The sequence below is a fragment of the Bos javanicus genome, chromosome 4 (genome assembly GCF_032452875.1).
Source record: "Bos javanicus breed banteng chromosome 4, ARS-OSU_banteng_1.0, whole genome shotgun sequence".
Lineage (NCBI taxonomy): Eukaryota > Metazoa > Chordata > Mammalia > Artiodactyla > Bovidae > Bos > Bos javanicus.
Genome location: NC_083871.1, coordinates 16,660,807 through 16,685,494, shown reverse-complemented (window position 1 = coordinate 16,685,494; position 24,688 = coordinate 16,660,807). Strand labels below are relative to the sequence as shown.

The following is a 24,688-nucleotide window of genomic DNA, read 5'->3' as shown; positions in this document are numbered from 1 at the left end:
CTTGCTAGAATTTTATCCATTTCATCTTATGTTCTATTAATAAATGATGACACACATTTGATTATAAGATTCCTTTATAAAACCTTTACGTTCTAAAAGGTTGGTAGTAACGGCCCCTCTTTCACTATTCATTTTGGTAATTTGTATATTTTCTTTCTTGGTCAATCTAACTAATGGTTTGTCAACTTTGTTCATCTTTCCAAAAAAACAACTTTTAATTTCATTGACTTTTCTCTTATTTTTCTGTTTCATTAGTTTTTGCTATATTTTTTATCATTTCCTTTGCTTGCTTTCGGTATGATTTTCTCTTCTTTGTCTAGTTTCTTAAGATGGAAGCTTAGGTACTGATTTGAGAATTTTCTTTTTCTTATATGTGCACTTACATATAACTTTTCCTTGAAGTACTGCTTTATCTGTAAACACAAATTCTAAGCTGTCTTTTTTGCTTTCATTTATTCAAATATTTAAAATTTCCTTTTTGGTATTAGGTAAATGTTCTTTAAAAGACAAATATTTGGGTTTGTTACAAGATTATTTTCTGTTACATGATTTGAGTCTTTCACAACCTATTGAGTCTTGTTTTATGGCCCAGTTTATGGTCTAACCCAGAAAATGCTTCAATTTGAAAAAAATGTGTATTCTACAGTCAATGGGCAGTTTTCTATGTATGTTAGGTCAAGTTGACTGATTATCCTGTTTAAACTCTTCTATCTCCTTGCTGGTTTTCTACCCAGTTCTATCAAACATTGTTAAGCAAAATGATTTCTTCTTCCATAGTTGTGCTTCATGCATGTTGAGACTGTGTTATATGTATAAACAATTATGAGATGTCTCTGTCTTCAGTAATATTTTTTGTCTAAGTCTATTTCATCTGATAAGAAAGCATCATTACTCTTTTCACTGTGTAGCTTTCCCCATCTTTTTATTTTCAACCTACCTATTCATATCTTTGAATATAAGGTGTGTTTCTTATAGACAAGATATAGGTGAGTGTTGCTTTTTTATCCAATTTGACAATCTCTGCCTTTTAAACAGAATGTTCACTCCATTCACTGAATGTAATTAAATAACTGGATTTGTTCCTGTCATTTTGCTATTTTTCTACTTGTGTCACATCTTTTTTACTTGTCTCTTCCTCCTCTAGGTGCTTTCTTTTGTGATATTTTTTATTGTATCGTTTTATTCTACTTTTGGGGAGAAGGCAATGGCAACCCATTCCAGTACTCTTCCCTGGAAAATCCCACGGATGGAGGAGCCTGGCGGGCTGTAGTCCATGGGGTCGCAAAGAGTTGGACATGACTGAGCGGTTTCACTTTCACTTTTCACTTTCATGCATTGGAGAAGGAAATGGCAACCCACTCCAGTGTTCTTGCCTGGAGAATCCCAGGGACGGGGGAACCTGGTGGGCTGCTGTCTATGGGGTCACACAGAGTCGGACACGACTGAAGCGACTTAGCAGCAGCATCAGCATTCTACTTTTGATATTTCCTATTCTTATATAGCGTTATTTTGTCAGGAACTGCTCTAAGGATTATAACAAGAATTTTAATTTATTATCAGATCAGATCAGTCGCTCAGTCGTGTCTGACTCTTTGCGACCCCATGAATCGCAGCATGCCAGGCCTCCCTGTCCATCACCAACTCCCAGAGTTCACTCAGACTTACGTCCATCAAGTCAGTTATGCCATCCAGCCATTTCATCCTCTGTCGTTCCTTTCTCCTCTTGCCCCCAATCCCTCCCAGCATCAGAATCTTTTCCAATGAGTCAACGCTTCGCATGAGGTGGCCAAAGTACTGGAGTTTCAGCTTTAGCATCATTCCTTCCAAAGAAATCCCAGGGCTGATCTCCTTCAGAATGGACTGGTTGGATCTCCTTGCAGTCCAAGGGATTCTCAAGAGTCTTCTCCAACACCACAGTTCAAAAGCATCAATTCTTTGGCGCTCAGCCTTCTTCACAGTCCAACTCTCACATCCATACATGACCACAGGAAAAACCATAGCCTTGACTAGATGGACCTTTGTTGGCAAAGTAATGTCTCTGCTTTTGAATATGCTATCTAGGTTGGTCATAACTTTCCTTCCAAGGAGTAAGCATCTTTTAATTTCATGGCTGCAGTCACCATCTGTAGTGATTTTGGAACCCAGAAAAATAAAGTCTGACACTGTTTCCACTGTTTCCCCATCTATTTCCCATGAAGTGATGGGACCAGATAATTTATTATAGTCTACTTCAAAATAATATTTAATTCCAGTAAATGGGAATCTATATTCTAAAATATGTCTTTTCCCTTGTCCTCTTTTGTGTTATTACTGTTATATTTAATGTATATGTTATACACCCAGCATAATAGTATTATAATTATTGTTTCATGTAATCTTGTGTTTTAAATAGGTAGAAAAATGAGAAAAATGTATCTACAGGTTGTTTTATATTTACTCACATATTTGCCATACCCAACACTCTTCAAATTTTCCTATCAATTTGAATTAAGCTAGAGTCAGTACCTTCAGTATTTCTTGTAAGACAGCCTCAGTTCAGTTCAGTCGCTCAGTCCGACTCTTTGCGACCCCACCCAAGACGGGCGGGTCATGGTGAAGAGGTCTGACAGAATGTGGTCCACTGGAGAAGGGAATGGCAAACCACTTCAGTATTCTTGCCTTGAGAACCCCATGAACTGTATGAAGAGTAAGACAGCCTAGTAGCAGGAAATTCTGTGAATCTTTATCTCAGAATACTTTATTTCACCTTTAAAGGTTTTCTGAATATAGAATACTTGGTTGATATTTTTTCTTTTAGCACTTTGAATATGTCCCGCTTTACGGTTTCACTAGAAACCGTATTTATCATACTTCTGATTAAAAAAATCAGCCATTATGGTATTATTGGTCCCCTACTGTAACGTGTCATTTTTTTCTTCCAGTTTCAAGATTTTCTCTTTTCCTTTGGCTTTCAACAGTTTAACTATGATGTGTCTATGTGTAGTTTTTTGTTTTTGTACTTGGGGTTTGTTGAGCTTCTTGAATTCATAGATTGTTTTTCATCAAATCTGCAAAGTTTTCTGTCATTATTTCTTCAAACTTATCTCCTCTCCCCTCTCCTCTCCTCCATCTCCATTTTGTGTATACATATGAACTTAATATTTCCCCACAGGAATGTTTCCCTTTGAGGCTCTTCTGACTTTTCTTCCATCTTTTTCTCTGCTCTTTGAGAGTATTCTATTGACCTGTACTGAAACTCACTGATTCTTCTGCCATCTCAAATTTTCTACCAAGTTCATCTAGTGAATTTTTAATTTTAGTTACTACACATTTTAGCTCTATAGAGTTTTGTATATTTTTTCCTAATAATTGCATCTTTGTGGATATTCTTTATTGAGTCATAGATGTCCTACTTCCCTTTAATGCTTTAAACATGGTTTTCTTTAGTTCTTTGAACGTACTTATAATAGGGGCTTTGATGTTTCAGTCTGCTAAATCCAACATATGGAGACACTTAGATACAGTTTCTACTGACTGTTTTTTATCCCTCAAGAATCATTTTAGTTCAGTCACTTACTCATGTCTGACTCTTTGCGACTCCATGGACTGCAGCATGCCAGGCTTCCCTGTCTATGACCAACTCCCAGAGGTTGTGCAAACTCACGTCCATTGAGTCGGTGATGCCATCCAACCATATCACCCTCCGTCGTCCCCTTTTCCTCCTGCCTTCAATCTTTCCCAGCATCAGGGTCTTTTCCAGTGAGTCAGCTCTTCACATCAGGTGGCCAAATTATTGGAGCTTCAGCTTCAGCATCAGTCCTTCCAATGCATACTCACAATTGATTTCCTTTAGGATTGACTGGTTTGATCTCCTTGCAGTCCAAGGGACTCTCAAGAGTCTTCTCCAACACCACACTTCAAAGTATCAGTTCTGTGGCCCTCAGCTTTCTCTATAGTCCAGCTCTCACATCCATACATGACTCATGGAAAAACTATAGTTTTGACTATATTGACCTTTGACGGCAAAGTAAGGTCTCTGTTTTTTAATATGATGTCTAGGTTTGTCATAGCTTTTCTTCCAAGGAGCAAGCGTCTTTTAATTTCACTGCTTCAGTTACCATCCTTCAGTGATTCTGGAACTCAAGAAAATAAAGTCCGTCACTATTTCCACTGTTTCCCCATCTATTTTCCATGAAGTGATGGGACCGGATGCCACGATCGTTGTTTTTTGAACGTTGAGTTTTAAGCCAGCTTTTTCCACTCTCCTCTTTCACTTTCATCAAGCTCTTTAGTTTCTATTCACTTTCTGCCATAAGGGTGGTGGTATCTGCATACCTGAGGTTATTGATATTTCTCCCTGCAGTCTTGATTCCAGCTTGTGTTTCACCCAGTCCAGCATTTTGCATGATATACTCTGCATATAAGTTAAATAGCAAGGTGACAATATACAGCCTTGATGTACTCCTTTCCCAATTTGGAACCAGTCCATTGTTCCAGGTCAGGTTCTAACTGTTGCTTCTTGACCTGCATACAGATTTCTCAGAAGGCAGGTTAGGTGGTCTGGTATTCCCATCTCTCGAAGAATTTTCCACAGTTTGTTGTGATCCACACAGTCAAAGGCTTTAGCATAGTCAATGAAGCAGATGTTTTTCTGGAATTCTCTTGCTTTTTCAATAATCCAACGGATGTTGGCAATTTGATCTCTGGTTTCTTTGCCTTTTCTGAATCCAGCTTGAACATCTGGAAGTTCTTGGTTCATGTACTGTTGAAGCCTAGCGTGGAGAATTTTGATCATTACCTTGCTAGCGTGTGAGATGAGTACGATTGTGTGGTAGTTTGAACGTTCTTTGGCATTGCTTTTCTCTGGAATTGGAATGAAAACTGATCTTTTCCAGTTCTGTGGCCACTGTTGAGTTTTCCAAATTTGCTGGCATATTGAGTGCAGTACTTTCTCAGCATTATCTTTTAGGATTTGAAATAGCTCAGCTGGAATTCCATCATGTCCATTAGCTTTGTTCATATTGATGCTTCCTAAGTGAGGCCCACTTGACTTCACATTCCAGGATGTCTGGCTCTAGGTGAGTGATCACACCACCGTGGTTATCTGGGTTTAAGATCTTTTTTGTATAGTTCTTCTGCATATTCTTGCCACCTCTTCTTAGTATCTTCTGCTTCTGTTAGGTCCATACCATTTCTGTCCGTCATTGTGCCCGTCTTTGCATGTAATGTTCCCTTGGTATCTCTAATTTTCTTGGAGAGATCTGTAGTCTTTCCCATTCTATTGTTTTCCTCTATTGATCACTGAGGAAGGCTTGCTTATCTCTCCTTGCTGTTCTTCGGAACTCTGTATCCAGATGGATATATCTTTCCTTTCCTCCTTTGCCTTTTGCTTCTTTTTTTTTCTCAGCTATCTGTAAGGCCTTCTGAGACATTTTGCCTTTTTTGCATTTCTTCTTCTTAGGGATGGTTTTGATCACCACCTCCTGTATAATGTTACAAACCTCCGTCCGTAGTTCTTCAGGCATAGTTCCTCAAGTATGGGTAATCCTCTCTTGTCTCTTTGCATATGTCTAAATTTTTTGTTGAATGTGGACATTTTAGATAATATATTGGAGCAACTAGATTCTGATTTTGTTTGAGAGCAGTTGATAGACTAAAAGTCTGTTTTCCCCACAATATGTGGCCACTGACATCTCTCCTCCATTTCTCCTGCCCCTTCATTTTTCTAAGACTGGCTTTTTCATACCTTTTTAAGTGGTCTCCAGTGTCACCTTGCTGCTGCTGCTGCTGCTAAGTCACTTCAGTCGTGTCTGACTCTTTGCTGCTGCTAAGTCGCTTCAGTCATGTCCGACTCTGTGCAACCCCATAGACGGCAGCCCACCAGGCTCTGCCGTCCCTGGGATTCTCCAGGCAAGAACACTGGAGTGGGTTGCCATTTCCTTCTCCAATGCATTAAAGCGAAAAGTGAAAGTGAAGTCGCTCAGTCGTGTCCGACTCTTAGCGACCCCATGGACTGCAGCCCACCAGGCTCCTCCATCCATGGGATTCTCCAAGCAAGAGTACTGGAGTGGGTGCCATTGCCTTCTCCACCAGTGTCACCTTACTGTTTAGCAAAACACTATTCAGACATTTTACTCAAACATCTCAGTCCAATAAAGCTTCCACTCTCAGGACGTGTGTATATCTAAATGAGGTTTGTGTGTGGAATGAGGAGTGCATTCAAAACTTGGGCCTTTTACAAGCTGGCCTCAGATTTTATTACCACTGGGCCTGTTTGGTCTCATTTCCGCTTATTCTTAAGCTATACTACCCACTAAGAAGTGGGTGACTTGGGCCCATTTGATATTCTGCTACACTATTCTACAGCCTCCAGTCAACCTGGGATATGGGGTGAACTTATCAAGCCTCCAAGACTGTCTGACTTCCAAGAACTCTCTATAAAATCCTGCCACTCTGTGAGTCTGGGCTTGCCAGAAATCACCCCACAATCTCAGATCAGCAGAGCCATAGGTCCTTCCTACTTCGCAACTAAGAACGTTATTTTACTCTGTAATACTCCCTTAGCAAGGTTCTCTCTCCAGCAGGGGCAGCAAAGCTTCTGGTTTTCAAGGCCTGCCCTGTCCTGGCTGAAATACCACATCTGCAAAGTTGGAGATGAGGAATAGGGAAAGAAGCGCAGCACCAAGTAAGAACACCACAAACTTGTGTTATTCTTACCCTGAGGAGTTCAGTACTTTCCATGAATAAGGTTTCTTAATTTGATTGATTTCCAGAGTGCTGAATTTGTTTTGATTATTTTGTCCAGCTTTATTATTCTTTTGTGAGGAGAGTAATTAAATCTCTCACTCCGTCATGTCAGCCATTCCTTTTTAATAGGGTATATCATGAACTGCTGTAGTCCAAAGTTCAACTACACCAAATCCTGGCTATAGCTTTAAGATTATATTTACCTGTGAGATAAAAGAGCAAATTTACTTTTTATTCAATATCACTCAATAGTCTATGCATGTATATATATATTCAATGCCTATCTTAAACTAGATATACTGGAGTCAGCTTCCTTTTTTGTTGCTGTTGGTAAAAATTGATTTTGTGCATGTGTGTTTGTATGTGGCATGGATAGGAGCTGAGGATTTCTCTACATCAATAATGTAATGAAGCAACTAAAAATGTAACACAGTCACAGGCAACAGACTATGCGAATAGACTACTATATCTGTTCAGTCCAGATACCACAGTACATGAGAAATACTGATACCTAAAGTATAAGAAAATGATACTAAGAGGTATGGAAACTATCATATGAAATGTACTTGAGAGAAATGTCAATGTTTATCCTGGAGGAAAATGACATACTGCAAGCCTTTCAAATATTTAAATTATACTTTTTCAATATTGATGCAGAGGGCAGAGTCAAAACTTAGGGGTATAATTTTAAGTTCAATATACAAAATAAACTAGTTAACAACTTAAGCTGCAACAACTGAACTGGTTTGGTTCCCTTGCAAAGTGATGAGCTTTTTCACTGAGAATGACTATAATAGACCAGATGAACATTTTCTAAGGAGTGCTTTGTTCTTTTTTATTTTTGATTGGAGGATAATTGCTTTACAAGGTTGTGTTGGTCTCTGGAGTACAACAGTGTGAATCAACTATAAGTATACAAGTATTTATATAGGAGATGGACTAGGTGATCTTTCAACTTTAAGTTTCTCTAACTTTATCGTGCCTTTGTAAAAACTGTGATCTATAGTTCTAGTTGCTGTGATTCAAGAACAAGAACGCTGAAATGGGGAAAAAAATAACTAAAATGAACAAGATAAAATTACATAAAATCAGACTTCATTCTGGAAAGGCAAAAAAATCTCAGTGAGTACATAAGAAATATTCATAAAAATATGAAGGGCACAAATGATGTAAACTCAGAATTATTCACCAAAAAGTGGAAAGCAACCCTTAAAACTCTGAAAGAGGTAAGTTTATCATAAATACAGGAAGTATCATTATATTCAGGAAATAGTTAAGAATTTGCTAGGACCAGAGCACGTTACAGACTGGAAACAGAAGTAACTTACCTCTTTCAGTTGATCAGCACTCCCCCATGATGCAGAACGCTGATGTGATCTCTTTTCTGCACCTTCTTCTGCCCAACAACTAGGTGTCTTTAAAAAAAGAAACAAATAAAAAATGAGGAATTTTGTCTCTACTCCTTAATCTCATAGCAACTCAAACATATTAGCACATATCAATTATGGGGTTATACTAAATACTAAAAACCTTAAAAGCTAGGACTTTCATGACCCTGTGAAATGTTTATTATTCTAACTTAGATACAGTCAATCTAAGATGTCTCTGAGTAATGTTACTCAAAACATTTGACTTTTTACATCAACATTAATAACTTAACGGAGAAGGCACTGGCAACCCACTCCAGTACTCTTGCCTGGAAAATCCCATGGACGGAGGAGCCTGGTAGGCTGCAGTCCACGGGGTCGCTAAGAGTCGGACACGACTGAGTGACTTCACTTTCACTTTTCACTTTCATGCATTGGAGAAGGAAATGGCAACCCACTCCAGTGTTCTTGCCTGGAGAATCCCAGGGATGGGAGCCTCGTGGGCTGCCATCTATGGGGTCGCACAGAGTCGGACATGACTGAAGCGACTTAGCAGCAGCAGCAGCAGCAGCAATAACTTAAAGTTATCAAATTCAAAGAGAACTGTGAAATATGCATATTGGTATTTTTTTTAAAGAGAAAAGGCAAGCTAATTATGAAATGGTATTTTTATTACATAAAATAGAAGTAAAATCAACAGAATGTGTTTAGAAGCAGTGGGCTTACAGATTACTTCTATGTCAAATATCTATTGATAGGTAGTACTGTTTTTTGAAAAACATCAAGCATGTTTATATAAAAATGTTGTTATAAAAATAGGAAAAGATTAGGCTAAATTGACTATAATATTTGCTCTTGTTTTTGCTAAGAATAATTGCTTTACAGAATTTTGTTATTTTCTGCCACGTATCAACATGAATCAGCCATAGGCATACGTATGTCGCCTCCCTACCACCTCCCTCCCCATCCCACCCCTCTAGGTTGTTGTTACCACAGCCCCTGTTTGAGTTCCCCGAGTCATACAGTAAATTCCCGATGGCTATCTATTTTACATACCAAAATGTAAGTTTCCATGTTACTTTCTCCATACATTTTGCCTTTTCCCTCCTCCCCAACCCCTGTGTCCATAAGTCTGTTCTCTATGTCTGCTTCTGCACTGCTGCCCTGTAAATAAATCCTTTGGTACCATCTTTCTAGATTCCATATATATGCATTAGTATATGATATGTATCTTTCTCCTTCTGACTTACTACACTCTGTTATATAGGCTCTAGGTTCATCCACCTCATTAGAACTGACTCAGATGTGCTCCTTTTTATGGCTGAGTAATATTCCATGTGTATATGTACCACAGCTCTCTATCTATTCATCTGTTGGTGGACACCTAGGTTGCTTCCATGTTCCAGTTATTGTAAATAGTGCTGCAGTGAACATTGGGGTACATGTGTCTTTTTCAATTTTGGTTTCCTCAGGGTATATGCCTAGGAGTGGGATTGCTGGGTCATATGGTGCTTTTATTCCTAGCTTTTAAAGCAATCTCCTAGTTTTTTAAGTCTTCCATAGCGGCTGTATCAATTTAAATTCCCACCACCAGTGCAAGAGGGTTCCCTTTTCTCCACATCTTCTTCAACATTTATTGTTTGTAGACTTTTTGATGATGGCCATCCTGACTGGTGTGAGGTGATATCTCATTGTGGTTTTGATTTGCATTTCTCTAATAATGAGAGATGTTGAGCATCTTTTCATGTGTTTGTTAGCCACCTGTATGTCTTCTTTGGAAAAATGTCTGTTTAGGTCTTTTTCCCACTTTTTGATTGGGTTGTTTGTTTTTCTGGTATTGAGCTGTGTAAGCTGCTTGTTTACTCTGGAAATTAATCCTTTGTAAACTGACTATAATTTAAAGTAGTGCATCTTAAAAAACAAAAAGAAACTGAGCTACATGTCAGTAAACAGAATTGCTTTTACCTAAAACAACATTTTGAGTGATTTAATCCATAATACACACTTCATCCAAATATACCATAAAACATTAATTGCCACATAGTAAGGTCGTTTACTGGTTGTATTAAAAATGAAAAATAGTAAAACTATCATCTTTAATATATGAGAAGATTTTTGCAACTTAGGGAACATTAAAACCACTATTTTAAGACAGACAAAAGGCATTGATTATCACACATAAATATAAATATATATAGCTTTAAAATTATTTTTTATTATGTACCTAAAATTCATGATTTATATTGAGGCTACATCTGTGACTCTACATAATGCACAACTTCTTATGAGGAAGCCATCAGTTCTATACAATTCAAAATGCTTGTGGACAACTTTTTAAATAATTACCAGCTCTTAAAAGTAACGATACTCCAAAAAAAAAAAAAAGTAATGATACTCCAAAATAAAACCAGTAACAACTGAATGCTAGTTGAATAAAAATACATATAAACTGCTTTAAGAGTTCAATACTAAAGTGAAACTATTTAGGCATATTATTGAGTAAAATATTTTATTCAGCTGGCATGTGCAAAGAGGTATTATTAATATATTAAATAAGCTGCTTGCAAATAACTGGTTATTAAAATTTCCTAATCTCAGTGTTAGATAAGAAAAACTACTCTGAAATTAATCCCTAAGTAGTTATATCTTTAACAATTTATTCTAAAATTATTCAATTATGATAGTTTTAGTCAAACTTTTCTTTTGAGAATCTACATGCCTTAATACTTTTGCCTTTCTACCAAACACAGGCATTATTCTAACCCAAAATCAGATGATATCAAATGACTAAGGATCAATGTTTAAAACTCAAAAGTATATTTGCAGAAAATGAGTCAAATTTCTGATATGTTCCATAATTATTTAACAATAACATTTATAACACTATTTTCATTTTGTAAGCTCTAATTTTTTCAAAGGATATTTATATAAACTGTATCTCCAACTTAGAGATAAATCAATAACCGGAAAAATTCTGCAGATGCCTCAGTTCTGGCCAGCACACCAATGGCAAATGAAACTAAATCTGGGGTCTCATCTGAGGGTACCTTCTTCCTTCCTATTGTCATTCTTTTCTTCAAACTGAATGTGAAACCCTTTTGATCATTTGGAATGTAGTACTGCTTATACAAAAGAAATACATAAAAAATAACTGTAAAAAAATATTTATGAAAAAAAAAAATATTTATGGTCCTGAAATCTATCTAGTAAATTACATAGTTTTTTTTTTTTTAAGTACAAAACCACTGGGAGAATTCTTTCAATCATGTGGCTATAAAATGACATGAATATAAATTATTTAAGTATATTCATCAGTTTCAGCTTTTCCAAAAAAGAATTATTTCATTTTAATTGCACATATATACAAATATATTCTAAAGACTGCACTGTCCAAAACAGAAGCTACTAGCCACATGTAATAATTTAAATTAACAAAAATAAAACAGAAAATTCAGTTCCTTGGCCTCACTAGCACATTTTACATGCTTAATAACCACATGTAGCTACTGACTGCCATACAGAACAGCACAGATATAGCACATTTCTACCACTGCAGAAAGTTCTGTTGAGTGCAGTGTTTTAAAAATCATTGATTTTTAACAAGTTATTCAAATCAAACCAAAACCAAAGATGGCCACTTGGTCTTCTAATCTATAATTATGCTTCTGAAGCCACAGAGGATGAGTTAATTTGTATCTAATTTGTTAAGACTGAGTACATGAGAAGTATTTTACCATTTGAATTAGGAAAACAACACAAAGTAGCAAAAGGTATTTGCTTTCATGCCAGCAAGAGATTCTTTTCCAACTGGCCTGTTATTCCGTCCATTAATCTAGAGTAGAATTTTATGAACTGTCCTACTTATGTCCTGGATTTTAGTAAAAAACTTATGAAAGAAGAATCCCATGGTCAAACAAATTTGGGAAATATTATATACTATATCTGTCTATTCAGTGTAACAATGCAATTAGCATTTCAAAACTCAAATACACAAACACACATACACAAATAACTTTTTTTTTAAACCTGCTTTACTTACTCTCTCTTACGGGCTTCCTTTGTAGCTCAGCCGGTAAAGAATCCGCCTGCGATGCAGGAGACCCCTGGGTTTGATTCCTGGGTTGGGAAGATCCACAGGAGAAGGGATAGGCTACCCACCCCAGTTGGGCTTCCCTGGTGGCTCAGCTGGTAAAGATTCTGCCTGCAATGTGGGAGACCTGGGTTCAATCCCTAGGTTGGGAAGATCCCTTGGAGAAGGGAATGGCTACCCACTTCAGTATTCTGGTCTGGAGAATTCCATGGACTGTATATCCATGGGGTCACAAAGAGTCAGACACAACTGAATAACTTTCATTTTCACATACTCTCTCTTACTTATATGATCCTAGAACACTTATTTTACACTTACTAACATTTCCAGGCAACCTGGAAAGAAACAAAAGAAATATAATCCTCAATGAGTGGTATTATATATAACAGCTTGCTTTTCAGCCCACATACTTACGAGGATTCTTCCTTTCTAGCTGCCTCCACTTAAACTACTAGGGGAGAGAAAATGAACCTTGGTTGGCAAAAAAAAAAAAAAAAAAATCCCCTCTACATCAAAAGGATACCTATAGGTGGAAGAGGCCATTTTAAAATTTTACCTCTCAGAATCACACAAAGTCCAGCCCATGAAGCTTTAAGGACCCCCTTAGCCAGTCTACTATCTTGGTTTCCTGTGTGATGAATGCTGCTTCTCTGAGTGAAATAAACAAAAAATAATCCTACTGCACAGGACTACACATTTGTATTTAAGACTATTTTTAAAGACCAGTTTTAGGCTAATAGACAGACTGAGAGACATTACAGAGATTTTCTATATACCCTTCACCTCCACAAATGCACAGCTATCCCTACAGAGTGGGACATTTGTTATAACTGATGAACCCACACTGACACATCATTATTACCCAGAGTCCATAGTTTACATTTAGAGTTCACTCTTGGTGATGTGCGTTCTATGGGTTTGGAAAAATGTATAATGACACGTATCCATCATTATAGTACCATGCTGCTGCTGCTAAGTCGCGTCAGTCGTGTCCGACTCTGTGCAACCCCATAGATGGCAGCCCACCAGGCTCCCCTGTCCCTGGGATTCTCCAGGTAAGAACACTGGAGTGAGCTGCCATTTCCTTCTCCAATGCATGAAAGTGAAAAGTGAAAGTGAAGTCACTCAGTCGTGTCCTACTCTTTGTGACCCCAGGAACTGTAGCCCACCAGGCTCTTCCATCCATGGGATTTTCCAGGCAAGAGTACTGGAGTGGGGTGCCATTGCCTTCTCCATACATACAGAGTTATTTTCACTGCCCTAAAAATCCTCTGTGCTCTATTAATTCCTCCCCATCTCCAAACCCCTGACAACCATTGATCTTTTTACTCTTTCCACTGTTTTGCCTTTTCCAGAATGTCAGGTAGTTAGAATCATATAGTAGGTTGCCTTTTCAGAGTTACTTCTTTCACTTAGTAATATACATTAAAGGTTCCTCCATGCTGTTTTAAAAAAATATTTCTTGGCTGCGTCAGGTCTTAGTTACAACACGCAGGATCTTCGATCTTCATTGCAGCACGTGGGGTATTTAATTGCGGCATGCGAACTCTTAGTTGTGGCACGTGGGATCTAGTTCATTCATTCATTCACCTACTGAAGGATATTTTGGTTGCTTCCAAGTTTGGCAATTATGAATAAAGCTGCTGTAAACATCTGTATGCAGGTTTTTCTAAGTTTTCAACTTCTTTGGGTAAATACCAAGGAACATGAATGCTGGCCTATAAGCTAAGAGTATATTTAGTTTTGTAAGATACTGCCAAACATCTTCCAAAGTGGATGTACCACTTCTTTTATTTCCACCAACAACATATGACAGTTCCTGTTGCTCTGCATTCTGCTCAGCATCTGGTGCTCTTAGTACTGGGTTTTGACCATTCTAGTAGATATCAGTGTGGAGTACCTCATTTTAACTGGCATTTCCCTAATAACCTATACTGTGGAACACCTTTTCATATGCTTGTTCACAGTGTGCACATCTTCCTTAGTGACCTGTCTGTTAAGGTCTTTGGCCCATTTTTTAATCAGCTAGTTTGTTTTCTTCTTGCTGAGTTTTAAAAGGTGTTTGCATATTTTGGATAAGGGTCTTTTATTAGATATGAACAATGGGTACTTTTGCTATTCATATCTGTATTCACAGACTATCAAGGGTGAATATACTTTCCTGCTTTCTCAACTTCAAAACGGATCAAACTAACTTCTAGCAAAATATTCTTTTTCTTTTTTTTTTTCACTTTTTTTTTGTTTTTTTTTTACTTTATTTTATTTTTAAACTTTACATAATTGTATTAGTTTTGCCAAATATCAAAATGAATCTGCCACAGGTATACACATGTGAAAATATTCTTTTTCAATATGCAAGAGCCTAGAGTCAGTTCCAAAAATCTCACCAAAAAAAAAAAAGAAAAAGCGAATCACTTCAGAAAATTCTCTTAATCTTACTTAAAACTTACTTTAAGTCCTATGTAAAACTTTAAAATCTGTATTTTTTGTGTGGTTTAAATTTAGTCTTAAAAATTTACTATAGTTTATAGTGTATTACAGAAATATGATTACTAACTGCTAATTGTTTTTACTTTACTTAAATAGATGATACTTAACATTATGGTACTAATAAACCTGACAAGAAAAGAAATGGAATTACTTGAAAAATCAATGATATTAAATTAATAATTAAGATTATAATCTGATTTTAAGGTACAGAAAAGTTTTTAAAATAGAAAATGACAAACCTCTCATTCTTCATAAATATGTCTTTGAGAGATTTGGTTTTCTTTTGACTAATAAATTTTTTTAACTTTTTAAAAACTTTGAAAAGACTATCCTGATGAAGCATTAAAAAATACAGCACAAAAAGACTGTGACTATAATATTATGGTTCACTTTCCCAGTAACTGTATATAAGTTTATATAGTTTTATAACCAAATATAAACATAAATAGTCTCTTCACTAGTTAAGAAGTGTACAAAAGGAAGAGTCTGGCTAAAAACAAGAGCTTTAGGAATTCAGTGAGAGCAGTTACACACTCAGATTATTTCATCATGCTCCAGCTACATACTAAGTTATGTGCTCATTCTGTTAGATTACAAAAATGTATAAAATCCATGTATATTTAGGCTTAAAAGTGTTCCACACACACCTGAATAAAAGCCTGTGTAGTAATGGTTTGTGATTTTCTAGATTATTAGCCAGGGAACTTATTCAGAAGAGTTAAGTTATATTTCTGTTTCAAGTTCTTAAGATGATGGAGGTGTTGGTGGTATATCTCTGGATTGCAATTTTTAAAAACAGGAAATACCATAGAAATCAACTATTACACCTATGTTATACATGATAAAAGTATTTGCCTGATCTGTAAGAAATGTTAATTTGAATAAAAGCAATCATAAATGTGCCCAAAATCTTAAGAATATTCATAGTAAATGTACCTTTAAAAACTAATCTGAAATGCACACCAAGAGAAGCAGTGGAAATAAATGTCTACAAACAGAGAAAAGAAAAATTGTGGAACAGTCTTACAATACAAGAAAACACACTATACAGACTGTAATCCCACTTTAGTAACCAAATACACACAAAGAGAAAAAGACTTTAAAGAGATATTTCGAAATATAAATATGTAAGAATTCTAGATAATTATAAATTCTTTTTTTCAACTGAGAAAAATCAAGATTTTAAAAAAGAGACTTAAAATAATACTTAATGACATAAAATGTTATGATTTATTAAATAGGTTATAAAACACTACCTGCAATATCATCTGAACTCTCTATTTTTTGAACTCTATTGTTTAAATGGTCTGCAATTTAAATTTTTTTCTAAATGTAAATAATCAAAATATAAGAGCGTATACATCAAAATGTTAGAAACAGCTATCTGGATAGTAGAATTATAAGTAGCTTATTTTGAGATTTTGGGTATTTTCCAAATCTTCTGCAGTGACTACTGTTTCAAAATTAGAAGTAGGATTTAAAAAAAATAAGAGAGCTGTGTTATAGAATTTGTAAGTGTGGATGTATATTCTGAGAAAGTCAAACACAGAATTTATAGAAATTCTAACTTTAGATGCAAACCTCAAATCTATCTTGGAAGACACATTACATGTTAAGTAAAGATGTTAGTATACATCACCATAAAATATTTTTCACCACACAGAGGTCCCTCTGACTAATAGGTTGGGGTTCTCTCACAACTGCAAGTGCCAGTACATAGTTTATCACTGGCTGTGGGAATGGAGTTGGAGACTTTAGAAAAGCCAAAATATTTAGGTGTTTAGAGTAACTGAAAACTGAAGATAAGTGAAATGTCCAACACCCAGAAATATTAGTGGAAAGTTATTGATGAGAATATTGACAGGAAATTGTAATTCAGTTTGGATGTCTTTCATGTTATACTTTAATTATATGGAGGAAAAAAATATCTATAAAAATGTTTTCCTGAAAAAGTTTAACATAGAGCTTCCATATGCTCCAGCAATTCCTAGAGAAATGAAAACATATGTAAACATAAAATCTTGTATGCAAATGTTCGAAGCAGTTCACCAACTCAAGAATGTACAAATAAACTGTAGCATGTCCATTCCATGAACATTATTTGGCAATACAAAGGAATGAAGTGCTGATAACTGTGCTACTGCATGGATGAAACTTAAAAATACTATACTAAATAAAAAACGCCAGAAACCAAAGGCTACAAATTGTATGAGGCTACTGACTGAAGCAACAGAGCATGCATGCATGCACTGATATGCAATGTTCAGAACACGCACACACACAGAGGGAGGAAGGAGACGACTCGGTGCTGTGTGTGGCTAAGGGAAGGAAGGCTGGGGCCAGACAGTGAGGCACTGCTAATGGGCACAGTGTTTTTTCTCACTGGATGGAATGTTCTAAAATTGATTATGGCAATGTTTGCACAACTCTGAATATATTAAGAACCATATATTGTACACTCTAAATAGATGAACTGTATGGTATATAAATTATACTTCAATAAAACGTTATTAAAAATAATTATGTAAAAGAGGAAATTATAAATCAATCTCATTTTTCAATTTTAAAAAAGCCCTGTATTGCTAAACCTGAAAGTCCCAAGCATTGCTTGTATTTTCTCAAAAATAATTAGTATTTTCTATCATACTCTTCTTGCCAAGTTTCAAATCACACTGAGGCACTAGTAATGTCATAGAAAAGGGTAGGAGGAATACATTAGTATTCTATCCAGTCAGGTTTCTCAAATCATTGCAAGAACATTTCTCAAATCATTGCAAGAACATTTAACAAAGGAAATAATGTAACAAAGTAAACTATATATCAAAAATGCTAATCTCTGACTTCTTACAGAAACAGTTACTAAATAGACTCTTGATAAACAACCGGTTTCTGCTTTAACCAAAAGGAGACAGTCATATGAAGAATTAAAATTATAAAGAATATTTTAACTTATTATTTGGTATTTATACTTAATAATACGCATTGTGACAAGTTTTATTACTATTATTGTGGATAAATTTAAAGCCAACTAATTTTCAGTTTTTAGAGAGCATTACTAAAACATTCATTCTTTACTGTTGCAATTTTTTCAGTTGCAATTTGCTTTGGTTGCTGAGTTTCAAAAAACTAATTCCACTTGTAAATAACGAGAGCAATTTTACTTTTTTAAAAGTAGTATTTCCAAACACTTAAAAATATATATATTTGACAAACATACTTGTCTATAAGTGCCTCAGTATTATCCAAGAGATAAATAACTTTTATTGCTTTTTAGTATCTTTTAATGTTTTTTAATCTCTTATACTTGACAGAAAATCAGCAACACAGGTGACTGACAAGATATATCAGAAATACTAATACTGACTAGATACCTGCCAAAAATATTTCCATACCATTCTGAAGTCATAAAAGCTAATAGTGCTCAACCGATGATGACATGAATATCATCAACGGAATACATTAGTAATGAGAAAGGAAGCAGGAGTTTCTGTAGCAATAAAAGTCTACTCTCCCATACCTGGACCTATAAATCTGAAATACCATTTCTTACTTGTAAGACTGCACAAGAGAAAACAAAAGCTACTTCTGACTGAATGAATCCTGACCTACCACGAACTGCTTACTGAGTTTGTGAGTCTGAGCATGCCCTGGAGTTAGTTGCACCATTTCTACGCCATTTCTGACCAATCCAGGCTTAATGTTCGTAATTACACAATCAATTATTGACACTAGTAATACTGTCCACTCAATTCAGTATTATTATATTTAAAGAATGAAATACTATAGATTCCAGTACAAAGGCAGGTAACATTGATCAACATCTGCTACGTCCCACTTACTGTGCTTCACCAACTAGTGTTACCCCCAAAAGCTTTAAGAATCTCAACAGCATAAAAACTTATTTTCACTTGGTTTACACTAATGTTTCCTACAGGAAACATGATGTATTTTATGCCAATCGTTTATTCAAAAATGTATGCCAAGTTATTAACAACCTGAAAGGCATACTGCTTTCCCACACTACATACACCCTTAACTATGACCCAGTTCTTAAATTCTTAACTCTTAACACTTCTTAACATTTAAGACATTCTTAAATGTCTTTCTAATATCATAGGATTTTTGATAGAGAATTGATGGATTTTAGGATATAAAAAGTTGAGAAACAATGTACCAGACAACAAAGGACAAGAAGACAGGCTAAGAAGGTTGTTTCAAATAAATACGACCTATTTCACAACTCTACCTAGAGCTAGTTTAGGGGTAAAGGTAAGGGGAGAGATAAAGGGAAATCAGTTGATTTGTTAACTGTTAAACATTTCTGGTAATGGGAAGAAACTGGTACATGGGCAACAGGAGTATGGAGAAGCTCTTTGCTATTTACCTTCTACTTTTGATTTAAATGGATACATTCTTAAAAATTCATAAGGAGAACTTTGAGTTTTCTGTTAATTTTAGTGGTAGTATTTGAAATTGATGAGTAAAATAGTAAATATTGTTCAGTAAAATAGTAAATACTGTATTTTAGCTATGTATTTAAATTTTTCATCAATACATATGAGTATATTCCTTTGGCAACCAAAAATATTACTCCCTCAACTAGGAACATGACTCCTATCATGTGGACAGTTCAACTCTAGGATTAGAAAAATCATCTTTTAATTACCTAATGGCTGAAAGAAAAAGTAATGGAGATCCTGAACAAGATAGAGTCTTTATAAACTTACTCAAGTGCCAGTTGGGGACCAGCTTCATAAAACTTAACAATTCAGATCCCTGGAATGCAATCTAAGAGGCCAAGATCTTTAGACTTGCTTCCATTTCAAGAAAAGCTTCCCCTGTCCAAAATTGTTCCAACAACTACCACTTCTTAAACAAACTTCAACAGCAAGCTCTTCAACAAGGGCACAGGAAACCCAAAGAGCTGTACAAAGTATGACTTTTGGTCAGGAAATGAGCTTCTGATCAGAGTGGTAAAACTGAAAGTTCTCTTTTATATCTATTTACTATTTGAGATGTATCACCTACTCCTTTGATTAAAGTCCTCTCCACCCAAACTCCTTTCATAAAGGGAAGAAAAGGATAGAGTGTTTTAAATGTGTATTTTCAACAGCAAAGAATTAATATATTTTAGTTGAGTTGTTGACTTTATCATACGTTGGCTCAAGTCAACAGTTAGTACCTACTCCAGATCTGTTTCTTAAAAATAAGTATAAAAAGGACTTTTAGTGAAAGACGCTAGCATAAGACCATGAAACTCCATACACTCAAACTTAATGAAATGAAGAAAAATAAAGTAAAAGTTTATCTTATATACGTTTTGGACATGTTTAAATGTTTCACACTGTGAAATTTGAAAATAAAAAACAATAAAATATCAAAGAAAAACATCAATCTGGAGAAAAGAAAGAAGTATGCAGAATTTCATTTAAAAATCTAACCATTCCATTTCTTACCCTTCAAAGAATACAAGAGATAAATGGGAAGTTCTGAAATCTTCCTCTCATCCCAACTTTGCAGAGAAGATGAATAAGGGGGCTAGACCAGCATTCAAAGAAGAGAAGGAAAAGCTGCTCTCACCTCAACTGGCCATCAGACATTTAAAAACCATCAGGCTAAAAAAAAAAAGTCAGGCTTACCATGTCATTTTTCCCTAACAAATAGATATATGGCAGATGACTCAAAAAAATATATAAATAGCTCAAAGCTAATTATTTCCAGCAATAAGCAAGATTTGTCAGACCAGAAAGACAAATGACAAAAACACTGAAAGAAAAACCATGGAAAACAGGAGGGAAAAAAGGAGGAAGAAATTGCTATTGGAAGTTCCCCTTTCCAGTTGTGAAATAAGAGTGCCACGGCCAATACCCAAACATCCACCTATTTTTTCCCTCTGCTAGTAAATGTAAGTAATGTGAAATGCAGGCTGGATGACTCACAAGCCGGAATCCAGATTGCCGGGAGAAATATCAACAACCTCAGATATGCAGACAATACCCCTCTAATGGCAGAAAGCCAAGAGGAACTAAAGAGCCTTTGATGATGGTGAGAGAGGAGAGTGAAACGAAAACCATGGTATCTGGTCCCATCACTTGATGGCAAATAGATGGTGAAAAAGTAGAAACAGTGACAGATTTTATTTTCTTGGGCTCCAAAATCAATGTAGACATTGACTGCAGTCACAAAATTAAAAGATGTTTGCTTCTTGGAAGAAAAGCTATGACAAACCTAGACAGCATATTAAAAAGGAGAGACATCACTTTGCTGACAAGGGTGCATATAGTCAAAGCTATGGTTTTTATAGTAGTCATGTATGGATGTGAGAGTTGGACTATAATATAAAGAAGGCTGAGCACCAAAGAACTGATGCTTTCAAATTGTAGTGTTGGAAAAGAAGACTCTTGAGAGTCCCCTGGACTGCAAGGAGATCAAACTAGTCAATCCTAAAAGATATCAACCCCAAATACTCATGGGAAGGACTAAAGCTGAAGCTCCAATACTCTGGCCACCTGACACCAAGAGCAGACTCACTGGAAAAGATCCTGATGCTGGGAAGGATTGAGGACAAGAGGAGCAGAGGATAAGATGGTTGGATGGTATCACTGTCTCAATGGACATGAGTCTGAGTGAACCCCAGGAGATAGTGAAGGACAGGGAAGCCTGGTGTCCTGAAGTTCATGGGGCTGCAAAGAGTTGGATATGACTTAGCAACTGAACAACACTAACTTATTGACACTTAATACACCAGTCATTTTACTTAGCATTTAAATTCATTAACCCAAATTAACCCTTACAACAATCCTGTGAGGTAGAATACTCCATTAATAAATGAGGAAACAGGCAAAGTGGTGATCTGCCCAAAATTACAAAGCTAAAATGCTAGAGCCAAGATTCAAAATCAAGTCATAGTACTTAGTCATAGTACTCTGTGACAGCCTAGATGGGTGGGATGTGGTGGGATGTGGTGGGGCAGAGGTTCAAGAGGGAGGAACCACATGTATAACTGTGGCTGGTTCACGCTGATGTACGGCAGACACCAACACAACGTTGTAAAGCAACTGCTGCTACTGTTCAGCTGCCACGCCACGTCTAACTCTCTATGACCCCACGGACCGAGGATGCCAGGCCTCCTACTCCATCTCCTGGAGATGGCCCACGTTCATGTCCATTGAATCAGTGACGTCAGCCAACCATCTTATCCTCTGTCGCCCTCTTACCTTTCTTTTTCGTATTTTTGTAAAATTTTCAATTGTAAAGCAGTTATCCTCCAATTAAAAATAAAATTAAAAAATACACAAAAAAGACAATTCCAACTCTAAGTTTTAACAACAACAAAAACCCAAGCTATCAGGTTCCCAAACCACAGCTCCTGGCCAATGAAAATGAGTTTACAATGTTAATTTATATCATAAAAAGGTTATATTCAGGGAAAAATATTCATCAAGACATTGAATATTCAGTAACAATAAACAGTATCAACCATAAGAAAGACATAACAGATATACATCTTTAAAACATCTGTATTATCATCTTTAAGGCAATGACCACTGGAAACAGAAATCAACAAAATTTTAACAACATCCAGCTCATGATAGAACAGACAGACATAAAGGGGGCTATATGGAAATTGAGTAATATAATTAATATGGTTGAATTAATATGTAATGAGGGATTCCCAGGTGGCACTAGGTGCTAAAGAGCTCTCCTGCCAATGCAGGTGATGAGAGGGTCATGGGTTCAATCCCTGGGTCAGGAAGATCTCCTGGTGGAGTGCATGGCAACCCACTTTAGTATTCTTGCCTGGACAATCCCATGGACAGAGGAGCCTAACAGGCTATAGTCCATAGGGCTGCAAAGAGTCGGACATAACTGAAGCAACTTAGCACGCATGCCAATATGTCATGAATTCTTTATCTAAAAGACTGTATCCTCATTTTCAAATACAGAGAAGTAAGAAAAAATAAATCATATATTAAGCCACATGGAAAATCAGTGAAGTTTCCAAAAACCTATTCGTCTATACTATAATGCAATAAAACTAGAAATTGAATTTTTATTAGGAAAAGAAACTTTGACCATTTAGAAGTTTAAAACAAAGCACACAAAAACTCTCATATTTTAAACAGGATATCAAAACTGAAATTGCATAATCTCTTGAAAATACAAATAATGGAAACATACGAGCCAAAGTTGAGCTCAGAAGGTAAATCTTGGCATAAAATGCATAAAACACTTATATTACTAAACGGTAAGTATCATGAATAAAAAAATTAAGCATTAATCTTCAGAATCCAGAAAAAGAACACTGCATATGCCAGGAAGGTAGAAGAAAGGCAAAAACAAATCAAAGTCAAAGGGCAAGGAACTCAAAAAAAGAAAAACAGGAAAATAAATTCAACACCTTAAAAAATTTAATATATAACCTAGTAAATTGAATTACTCGAACACAAATATATACAATATTAAAAATGAGAACAGAGAAATAACTGCAGATAAACAAAAAGTTGAAAGAATTATAGAAAAGTACTTTGTGAAACTATGAAAATACACTTGAAAATTTGGATGAACTAGATTATATTCTAGGAAAACAAATGAAAAAACTGAACAAAAGAGACAGAAATCAAAAGAAACTAACAGCCATGGAATAAACTGAGATTTACTAAAGAGCTATAATCCAAACACATACTAGTCTGCTTCACAGGGGAAATTCTTTCAGATTCAAGCAACAGATAACAGAGATGAAATTTACACCATGCCAGAAAAGAAAGGAAATCTCGCAAAATCTTTTTTATGAAGCAAATGTAACACAGAAATCTAAGGATTACACTATAGAAAGAAAAAGTTTCAGGCCTCATTTCTCAATATTGAAACAAATATAGTTAAATATTAAACACTTCAGTTGCTACTGTATATTTTAAACAACTCCATAAATGAATAGTATTCATTTCAGAAGTGTAACTATGATCAATTAAGTATTAAAAAACTCACCAAATTATAGGTTATGAGTTAAAACAACCTTCATTTCAAAGATGAAATGGCATTTCACACCTAATGAATCATTCTTGATTTAAAGAAAACAATTAGTAACATATGCATGTATGTTTGATGTTAGTCTTGTCAAAGTGAGTGCGCTAGCTTTTTTTTAAATTGAGGTATAACTGACATATGACATTATGTTAGTTTTGGGTATACAACATAATTCAGTATTTGTATATATTGCTGAATGGTCACCACAATAGTGAAATCTGCCACCATACATAGTTACAGAAAGCTTTTTCCTTGTGATGAGACCTTTTAAGATTTTCTTTCTTAGCAACTTTCAAATATACAATGAAGTATTGTCAAGTATACATACCATACTGTGAATTATATCCCCATGACTTCAGTACTAGAAGTTTGTGCTTTCTGACTCCCTTCACCCATTTTAACTACCCCTAACCCCCTCCACCCTAGCAACTACCAATCTGTTCTCTGTATCTAGGAGATAGTAGATTTTTGTTTTTGATTCCATGTATGAGTGATAAGATAAAGTATTTGTCTTTATCTGACTTATTTCACTTAGTATAACACCCTCAGGGTCCATCCATGGTGTCACAAATGGCAAGATTTCCTTCTTTTTTATGGCTGAATAATAGTATTTTTTATCTATTCATTTTCTTGATCCATTCATCTATCAACGGACAGTTAGACTGCATCCCTATCTTGGTTAAGTAATTCCATAATGAACAAGAGGGTGCCTATGCTTTTTTCAAGCTAATGTTTTCATTTCTTTTGGATAAATGCCCAGAAATTGAACTGCTAAATCATATAGTAGTTCTATTTTTAAATTTTTTGAGGAAACGCTATGCTGTTTTCTGTAGTAACTGCACCAATTTACATTCCTACAAACAGGACAAGAATTCCCTTTTCTCTACATTCTCACCAACACTTGTTATCTCTTGTGTTTCTGATAACAGATTTTCTTGAAGTAGGAGGTGATAGTTCATCGTGTATTTGATTTGCATTTCCCTGATGA

The 24,688-nt window shown here is 35.7% G+C and overlaps 1 protein-coding gene across 4 annotated transcripts in view; it reads right to left on the bottom strand.

The window, feature by feature from the left end:
* GLCCI1 (glucocorticoid induced 1) overlaps window positions 1–24,688 on the bottom strand; it is a 107,255-nt gene that overhangs the window by 45,781 nt on the left and 36,786 nt on the right. For all 4 annotated transcript variants that reach the window (XM_061413536.1, XM_061413538.1, XM_061413537.1 and 1 more), the window contains exon 3: window positions 8,055–8,141. In XM_061413536.1, coding sequence (XP_061269520.1) covers window positions 8,055–8,141 — 87 coding nt within the window. The remainder of the gene's footprint in view (window positions 1–8,054; window positions 8,142–24,688) is intronic.